This window comes from Saprolegnia diclina, assembly GCF_000281045.1.
Source record: "Saprolegnia diclina VS20 unplaced genomic scaffold supercont1.42, whole genome shotgun sequence".
NCBI lineage: Eukaryota > Oomycota > Saprolegniomycetes > Saprolegniales > Saprolegniaceae > Saprolegnia > Saprolegnia diclina.
Window position 1 is genome coordinate 486765 of NW_008246109.1, and position 8901 is coordinate 495665.

The 8901-nt window shown below is 60.4% G+C and overlaps 6 protein-coding genes across 7 annotated transcripts in view; 2 read left to right on the forward strand and 4 right to left on the reverse strand.

The window, feature by feature from the left end:
• SDRG_11593 (hypothetical protein) overlaps positions 1-220 on the forward strand; it is a 4377-nt gene extending 4157 nt beyond the window's left edge. Inside the window, exon 3 of the mRNA XM_008617635.1 lies at positions 3-220. Within this exon, the coding sequence (XP_008615857.1) occupies positions 3-177 (175 nt within the window). The 3' untranslated portion in view covers positions 178-220. The remainder of the gene's footprint in view (positions 1-2) is intronic.
• Positions 221-223: 3 nt separating this feature from the next.
• Positions 224-498, reverse strand: SDRG_11594 (hypothetical protein; the record flags this gene model as incomplete). The annotated part of the gene is made up of 2 exons (XM_008617636.1): positions 224-389; positions 434-498. 2 exons carry the CDS (start codon positions 496-498, stop codon positions 224-226), a joined length of 231 nt encoding a protein of 76 aa, XP_008615858.1.
• A 55-nt stretch (positions 499-553) lies between these two features.
• Positions 554-1181, reverse strand: SDRG_11595. Of its 2 annotated transcripts, none has more exons than XM_008617638.1 (2): positions 948-1181; positions 554-895 (listed from the first exon to the last, which is right to left on the reverse strand). In XM_008617638.1, exons 1-2 carry the CDS (start codon positions 1007-1009, stop codon positions 709-711), a joined length of 249 nt encoding a protein of 82 aa, XP_008615860.1. In that variant the 5' UTR covers positions 1010-1181; the 3' UTR covers positions 554-708. The 2 variants fall into 2 exon arrangements, with proteins under 2 accessions (XP_008615860.1, XP_008615859.1); XM_008617637.1 differs by having other exon boundaries at positions 554-898.
• Positions 1182-1619: 438 nt separating this feature from the next.
• On the reverse strand, positions 1620-4343 carry SDRG_11596 (hypothetical protein). Its single transcript, XM_008617639.1, has one exon. It carries the CDS (start codon positions 4276-4278, stop codon positions 1699-1701), a length of 2580 nt encoding a protein of 859 aa, XP_008615861.1. The 5' UTR covers positions 4279-4343; the 3' UTR covers positions 1620-1698.
• Positions 4344-5086: 743 nt separating this feature from the next.
• Positions 5087-5965, reverse strand: SDRG_11597 (hypothetical protein). Its single transcript, XM_008617640.1, has 2 exons — positions 5570-5965; positions 5087-5526 (listed from the first exon to the last, which is right to left on the reverse strand). The coding sequence occupies exons 1-2, from the start codon at positions 5943-5945 to the stop codon at positions 5192-5194; spliced, it is 711 nt and encodes a 236-aa protein (XP_008615862.1). The 5' UTR covers positions 5946-5965; the 3' UTR covers positions 5087-5191.
• Positions 5966-6816: 851 nt separating this feature from the next.
• SDRG_11598 (hypothetical protein) lies at positions 6817-8901 on the forward strand (the record flags this gene model as incomplete). The annotated part of the gene is made up of 1 exon (XM_008617641.1): positions 6817-8901. A coding segment is annotated over exon 1 (2007 nt), but the record flags the coding sequence as incomplete, so codon positions are not given.

The following is an 8901-nucleotide window of genomic DNA, read 5'->3' on the forward strand; positions in this document are numbered from 1 at the left end:
AGCAACAACTTGAACCAAAAGTGGCGCTACGATCCCGGCACCAAGCAGCTCAAGCACCTCACGCACGCGGGTTTCTGCCTCGACATGGGCTCGGACGAGGGCACCCGCGCGCACCTCTACACGTGCAACAGGGCGATTGTGCTCCAGATCTTTGATCGCGTCTCTACGCTTCTCTAGTATGAGCAACAGCTAAGCGAATTACACTGTCTTTGAGATATGACGTCTAGCACTGCCATACGACGGGCAGTGACGGGGTCGATGCAGCGTCGTGGCGCGTCGCTAACAACAGCGGAATACCTTCAAAGAGGCCCAGTGTGGCTCCGTAGATAAGAAACGGGAGGCAGAAGATGATGTCGATGGCCTCGGCGAGGCCGTGCACCGTCGCCAACCTAGGACAAATGCGGCTTAGCTCTTGAGAGACGTCGTGATGTACATGACAGACGCGATGACACCGACAACAAAGAGACTACGGAGGAGTGCACGCGCCACACCGAGCATCCCAGTCAAATGCAACAATGGCTCGCTTCGCGGTTGAAAGCCGTTTCTGGCTCACTGTCGTCAAACAAATATATGTATTACGATAAGTTTATATTTGCACTTCGATAGGACACAAGTCCACTCTGACGAAATGCTGAAACGACAGCGTTCACATCGACATGAGCCAATGTGATGGTGGACGGAATAAATACATTTTGCGTTATCGGAGCGCTACACGATGCGGTAGGGTGCGAGGCGCACGACCGACCGCCGGAGAGGCACGGGCTTGTACGCATCTCGCATCGCGTGCACGGCCACCGGGAGGCTCTGGACGAGGCCGACGACAACGAGCACGACGAAGAGCGGGACGAAGAAGATCGGGTCGACGTTGGCTGCAGCGAGCACAATGGCCTTGTACCTACTTGGCACCTGGCGTAAATGGACGCGCGCAATAAGATCTGGTTGCGTACGCGAGGAAGGCGCCGACGAGCAAGAGACTCGCGGACTTGAGGATCGAGATCGCGCCTGCCATCGCCGTTGCTATTTGCTTTTTGACACAAGATCCCGCGCAGCCGTATCGCACGCGACCATTTCGGTCGTGCACGCGATGTGTACGGCACTCTTCATACAAAAAACAAGTTGAATAGGAGACGACGAGTTGGAGGAGGTGCTGCCAAGTCTGGTCGTCGGTCCCAAGCGCCGGCACGCGTTCTGTGCAAGTCACGGAGTCACGGCGCCCAAGGTGACCTCTACGCCGTACAACGCTGGCTAGCGCATCAACATGTAGTGCACTCGTGGTCGCTGGAGGCTCACATGCAGGATATGCAGCTTGCAGTGTATTTTAAACTGTTGTTCGAAACGCGCTGGAAGGGCAAACACGAGAAGCTTTGGCGTCCTGGGACATGCGCAGTGTCCGTACGTCCCTGCCCTGTCGTTCTATATGAGCGCCGCATTGGTGCTCGCTGCTTGCCACTCGAGTGATCGCGTATCCTCGTCAAATCTTCCACTGAACTTTGCGCTGTCCACATATTTTCATTCACCAGAGCACCGACCCTCAACCTGGGAGATCGGAGATCCTTCCTCACACTGTGCAAGCAGTGTCTGCAGAGGTACGAGGTACTAGTACGTAAAGTCTAGAAGATCGCAGGTATTGACAAAAATGTTGGAGGAAAAGACAAAAATGGTGGAAGAAAAGACAGTCAATACAATTATTATATTTGCTCAAATGGCGTACTCGCGCGGGTCGTACTCGTCCTCCTTCCACTGCCCATTGTGTGGTTGCTGGTTGGCCGAATGGAGGGTTTTCAGCTTGCCGTTGTGGTTGTGGTTGGTGGTCTTGAGGGGCAAGCGCGGCTTGTCGTCGCTCATGCGGTGGCTCTCGCTCGTCCACTCGCGCTGCTTCTGGCTCGTGTCGCGGTGGTTGGTGCTGTTGGTCGCCATCGCATACGCGCCGGGCGCCGTGATCGCATCCAGCGCGTACAGATCTTCGTGGCGCATCGTGTCGTTGGAGGCTGCGAGCTCCTTCTTGAGCTGGTGCGTCTTGTAGAAGATGTAGATCTGGCGCGCGAGGAGGCAGAGGAGCACGCCGAGCTGCAGCGCGAGGATGCCGTACGAGATGCCATCTTTGATGTCGTCGGGCGCGCCGGCGGTCGCGACCTTGAGCAGGAGGAAGCTCAAGCCAAAGGTAATGACCTTGACGACCGTGATGACGACGGTGGTGTTTTGAACGAACGGCGCATAGTGCGGCCGGCGCACGCTCAGCAGGAGAAAGAAGCCGACGTGGAGGACGATGAGCATCACGAGCTGCGACTGACCCGAGACCGCAAATGTACCGGCAATCATGCCCGAGAGGAGGGCGAGGCCCATCTTGGCCGTGAAGAAGTACCGGTTCGCAAAGTCGTACTCGTCGTAGAGGCACCCAAAGCGCTTGTGGACGGTCTTCTCGAGGTGCTGGGCCGTGCCAATGTCCTGGATGTCGTTCTGGTACTTCTTGACGACGTAGACACCGTAGCCCATGATGCCGATCGCGAGCACGAGCAGCGTCAAGATAGCAAACACGAGCTCCTTGGAGAAGCCGCCGGTCTTGGACTTGAGGCAGAGGCAAATCTGAAACATGCACACGACGCCGAGCGCGTACTGCGAGATGATGGTCACGAGCATGATGAGCCCGATCGCGCGGTCGTAGCAGTTGGACATGAACGCCTGCTTGTCCTTGACGCAGAGCGGGCCGAGCACGAGCACGAGCGCGAGGAGGATCACGATGCCGCCAATCACGGACGCAATGCCGGCGAGCGTCACGTAGAAGAGCATCTCGGGGCGGATGCCGAGGCGCGTCGTGTACTGGAACATGCCGCCCGTCTCTTCCGAGCGCTGGCCCGTGTACGCTTCGACGAGGCGGCGGTTGGCGGCCACCGCGGCCGTCGTCGTCGGCACGTTCCCAAACGTAAACCAGTTGAAGACGCTAAAGCTCAGTTGCTCGCCGACGGCGCGCAACGGCCGCGACGCACCTGGCAAGCTGAGCTGGCTCATGCACACGGCGAACTGCGCAATGTCGATCGTGGCGCTGGCCATGCCGACAGACCCACCGGTCGAAATGCCAGCGGCGGCCGCGGTGGCCGACGACCCGACGGCGCCGACCGAGCTCGCAATCATCATGGTGGTCGTCGTCGCGATCGCCGTGTACGTGACGGTCGCACTCACGCTGGACGTGACCGTGCCGACGTAGTCGAGGGTCGTCTTCTTCGTCCCGTCGCTCCACGTGTCGACGCGCTTTTGGCTGCCGGTGGTCGAGCTCGTGCTATTGCCGGCGCCGCCAATGTTGGCCGCGGGGCACTGGCACACGTCGTACGAGGTGCACGAGAAGGACGTTTTGAATTTGGTCGCGAGCGTCGGGAAGAGCGACGCTGTCGCTGACGTCGACGCCTTGGAGAGCGACGCCGCCTCGAGAAAGTTGACGCCGGCGTAGATCGACGACGAGAGACCGTCCATCACGGTATAGTCCCACTTGCCTTTCTCGCAGCCAGGAATAAAGCACGACGAGAAGCACGCGGGGAAGCCGGCGGTCCCGATCGAGATGGCGCCCGAGTAGACGCTGCACGCTTGCTCCATGGCCTTGGACACGTCGAGGTCGACGCCGCCGCAGCTGAGACCCTTGGTCTTCCAGAACTTGTAGAACGTCGCGTCGCATGGAATGATGTCAAAGGTCGTGACGACGGTCGGCGCCGGGACGTTGATGACGTTGGTCGAGTTGGACGGCGTCGGTGTCGGTGTCGGCGTCGACGTCACACCGGGTGGCAACGACGTCGTTGTCGTCGGTGTCTTGCCACTTCCGCTGCCTGACGATGGCTTGACGGTCGTGGGCGTCGGCGACTTGGTCGATGGATCTGTGGGCGCCAGCGTCGGCTCAGTGGTCTTCTTGTCGGTCGGGAGCGGCGTCGGTGCGACGGTCGGTGCTCGCGTTGTGGGTGCGGTCGTCGGCGCTGTCGTCGACGTCGTGTCGGGCTCCACTGGCGGCTTAATCTGCAACTTGCGAAGGCCCGGCGCTGTCGTGCTCGGCGTCTTGCTCTTCTCGTCCTTGGGCGTGGGCACAGGCGTCGCCGTCCCGTCCTTCTGGCCCGGCGCGACCGAGATGCTCGGGATTACGAGCGTGCTGTTGGCCGGCGTCGTGGCGTTGCCGCTGCCGCCGAGCAGCTTGAGCGCGGCCGGAGACACGTTGAGCGCGAAGCGACAGGTCGGTGCGCTGTCGGCGGCCGTTGCCGTCGTGAGCAGCCCGAGGCCGGCGAAGACGCGGACCAGCTGCATCGTCTGAGAATGATGCTGGAAGCCAGCGCCTTCGAGCCGCGCCCAGGTGGTGTTACACGCGCGCGATCTATACGCCACGCATCCGGACAAGTGGCCTGTATCCGGCATCTCGGTCGCAAATTCCCTTAAAACGTTCACCGATGACCAAGCGCAATGGTGCTGTGGCAACGAAGCCATCGCGCCCTCACGAGCCGACAAGATCTTATTTCGACGTAAGTACGATCTGGTGTGTTGGACGCGTTGGCTCATCGTAAAGACGGAGATTTTGGCGGAGACGACTGTCCCGTGCAGATGTGCACGCGTATCAGAGCGCAGATCAGTCGCGCAGCTTGAGCCTGGTTCGCTCCTGCTGCTGCGACGGAACAACGGGCGACCTGGCGCCAGGACGGTCTGACTAGTGAGTGGGCAGCGTCGGGGGGTCGACGGGTAGCCTCTGATTCGAGCCAAGGGAATTCTATGGCACGAGCCAAGTGGGGCTAGACCCAGCCTGGGCTAGACCAGTAGAGCTCATTTCAGACGCAGCAAACTACAGTACAGTGTAGGTTCGTCGTGGGTGTGTACACTTGGAGCGTGGCACGCACGCCATAAGTACAGTTGCCTTGCTCGTACTGAGCTGGGGAATTTCATGCATCAGTATCCGGAGGGTGGAATGCTACATCCGGATATCCCGTTTTGGGCGTTGGAATTGGCGGCAAGCCGTCCCTGCACGACGACCACCACACCGCAAGCTCACCGCAAGGCGACTGGCGTCCGTTGGCAAGCCATGTAGAGGCGATGGCTCGGTGCTAATGTTGACGATACCGTAGCGCTGGATGCAAATAATGATAACGTTAAGGTACTGTGTTGGCGCGATGCCCACTCGGCCAAGCTTGCCGCCATGTCCCATGCCATTGTGTAATACGAGAGTGAGCAGTCACAAGGCTTGGGCGAGCTCCATGACCCAATCAAAGATGGCCTTGCCAATGACCTTGTCCTGCGTGCCGAGGCAGGCTTGCGAAATACCGTCCAGCGCGCGCACGATGCTGGTGCGCCACGCCGCGCTCTCGAGGCCCAAGGACGCGACGTTGAGGAGGAGGAGGTCGGCGCACCGAAGGACCCAGAGCCAGTTAGTCGACCACGCACCCATGTCGTCGTACTCGCCTCGGAGCCCCATAGAAACACAGTTGCACCAGAAACGCACGATCGTCTCGCAGTCGTTTGTCGGGCGCAGGCCGCGGGCCGTCGTCTTGAACGCGAGGTGGGCAAGCGCTAGGACGGCGCATGAGCCTCGATCGTGGGCGTGCTGCAGTACATGCAATCAAGTGCTCCCGAACCACGATCGAACCAGGGTCTGCGTACAGCAACGTGCCTGCCATCTCCATGAGGGCCTCCGCGAGCACGGACGGAGGCGCTTCGGGCGGCGTCTCGGCGTCGACGTCCAGCGAGTTGGTCGGCGCGTCGTCGTGCGTGCTTGTTGGCACCGTAGTCGTGGTGTCGTCCGCTTCCAGGCCAAAGTCGTCGTCGTAGCCACCGTCGTCGGCGGCGTCAGCCATGCCCGATGGTGGCAGCATCTCGAGCTGCGCCGCTGGCTGCGCTGCTGGCTCGTCGGTCCCGGGCTTGGTCTGGAGGTAGAAGGTGCAGCATGCGAACTCGAGGATCGCGCGGTCGCGGGCCGACAGCGCTGGCATCGGCTTTTCGATCGTATGCGATTGAAGAACATGTGCCGTTTCATCTGAAAGATCGCATTTTCTCGTTACAAGAACACTCATCCGGATACATTCGGATACGGATACCCACGGATACCCTGGTACAAGCTCAACTCATCCACAGCAACCCAGCTTGGCAGCAATCTGCTCTGGGTGAGAAGAGCATGCAGGAAGCGACTTTGGTTTTTGCATATACCGGCAAGTCGATAAGACCCTTGAAGGTGACGGCAACGCGAGCTCATCGACGTCTGTGGCTAAAGCCAGGATTGGTTTTGCCAAGAAAATACATAAACTAAATCGATGCAAAAACAGTCCGAGTTTACTCGTGGCTTGACTGCACCTCGCTGCTCGGTAGCTCCAAGAGAGCCGTATCGAAAGCTCCATTTTTCAAGTGAGAGAAGCGCGTGATCTCGGAACACTCGTACAACGCACGAAAATTATCTATTTGTTTTGAAAGATCCAATCCAGATCTACCGGATCTTGAATGTTCCGCAGCCAAAAATGCACCAATCAAATGGCTTCAAATTACCTCGTGATCACCGCCTTGATCCACCATGTCCAGAACCGATGGACACCTTGTCATCGCTGCCATCACGTGACTAAGGAAGGTTGAAGTCGTCCGATAACGCTAGCGATGGTATATAAGCTCCATTCAACCTTCTATGGGCGGCGAGCAGCCAGTAGTGCGGTTCGCTACGTGGCGTGTGGGCACTGAACAGCAAGGCAGCGTCTCGTAGAGGCGAGTCGGAGGTACCATTGCGACACGACAACTAGCGACAGCTTCAGCGACGGGGTGACTAGTGGTGTGCAGATGGGGACCCAAATAAAGTCAAATTGTCAAAGCGCCGACCACCTGTGCACTGCTTCTATATCCATCCGTCGAATTCCAAGCAACGTGACGACTTGTTGGGCACTCACTTTATCTTTTCCCATGGTCACAACCAACAAACTCGTCTTCGGCGTCGCCAGTCTCGTCTCGACGGCGCTCGCGGCCTGCGACTCGGCCGCGTTTCCCAATGCCCCGTCGGTCGCCCTCGGCCCCGACATGTCGGTGCGCAGCCTCGTCCAAGGCGCCAACGTTTGCTTTCAGGTCACGGCCGCCGTCGCCAACGCGCGATGGGTGTCGATTGGTCTCGCGTCCTCCTCGCGCATGGTGAGCAGCCCCGTCTCGAACGCCGTTGTTATGGAGATCGGGTCCGGCGCGCCCACCGTCCGGCTCTACGAACTGCGCGGGTACTCGGCCGCATCGATAGTCCTACAAGCCGACCAGTCGTCCCTCTCGGTCGTGCGCTCGGGTGTCACCAACGGTGTCGCCACGTTCACCTTTCAGCGGCCGCTAACGTCGCCGTCGGCACTCGATGTTGCCCTCGCTGACAACAGCGCAGCCAACCTCCTTTGGGCCCACGGCGCATCGGCGTTCCCGTCGTACCATGACGCTGCCGGTGCTACGCGAATCGTGCTCTCGTCGTCGACGGGCCCGGCCCAGGTGCTCGCAACCATGTCGACCGTCGTCACCTCGTATACGGCCCAGATCGTCGCGGCGGGGTTCGCCACCATGGTCCTTCTTGGCCTCGTGGCGACGTACACTGGGGAGTGGCGCGCCATCAACCAAAAGACGCTCTGTGCACCGCCAACGTCGCGGCACCTCTTTGCCGGCCTCCAGCAGTCGCTCGCCGACCTCAAACTCGGTGAGCTCGTCGTTCTTGCTGTGTACGTGGCGACGCTGATCGCAGTGGGTCTCTCGGTGCGGGCACAGTTTGCGGACGCGTCGCTCGGCCGCGCGCTGGCGCTCATCTCGGGGCACTTGGCTCTGGTCGACATGATGCTCTTGCTCTTGCCCGTCGCGCGCGGCAAGCACTGGGAGGTCGTCTTTGGCATCTCGCACGAGCGCATTCTCAAATTCCATCGGGCGCTCGGCCGCTCGTGCGTCGTCTACGCCACGCTGCACTTGGTCCTTACCGCCAACGCCAGTGGCGTCACCAACGCTAACGTGTACGGGACGCAGGGCGTGACGCCGCTCTACGGCTTCCTCGCCTTCCTCGCGTTCGCGTCCATGGGGCTCATCGCGTTCGAGCCGATCCGTCGGCGCTGGTACGAAGCCTTCCTCTACTTCCACCGTGTCGCGGCGCTTGCTGGCATCGTCTTGGCCATGCTGCACAGCACGGCGGTGGTCTATGGCATGATCTTCCCGCTTGTCATTTACGGCCTCAGCGCTCTCGGCCGTCTCCGTGCCTTCTTCAACCGGTTCGAGGCTACCGTCGACGTGAGCGCGCCCGACACGGTCACGCTTGTGTTGCCGTCGACGACAAAGACCAAGCACTGGGCGGCCTCGATGAACCCGTGCGCCTTCTTCTACGTCTGCGTCCCGTCCATCTCGGCCACCGAGTGGCATCCGTTCTCAGCAATCGTGTCGCCCGACCAAGATTCGATCGGCTTCTGCATGAAGGCGCTCCAGAAAGGGTCGTTTGTCGACAAGGTGTGCCACGCCGCGGCCGATGCGACGACGCTGACCGTGCTTGTCGGTGGGCCGTACGGCAAGCCGGCCGTCGACCTCGACCGGTACGACCACGTGGTCATGGTCTGCGGCGGTATTGGTGTCACGCCGATGCTGAGCGTGATGAACCAGTGCCGCGACAAGTGGGGTGAGACGCACCGCGCCAACTTGGAAATGCACTGGGTCGTACGCGCGCCGGCGGATCTCTTGAGCGCCGACCGCCTCATGTTCCCGCTGCCGCATGATATTGTGTGCAAGCTCTACAGCACGGCGGCCGACGAGTCCAGCAGCCTCCTCAGCAGCACGGGCGAGACCGTACACTACGTCCGTGGCAAGCCGATTCTGGACGAGGTCATCAACCACGAGCGGTTCCTGGGGAAGAAGGTGTGCGTACTCGCGTGCGGCCCACCGGGTCTCGTGGCCGACGTCCAGCGCCACGCGCGG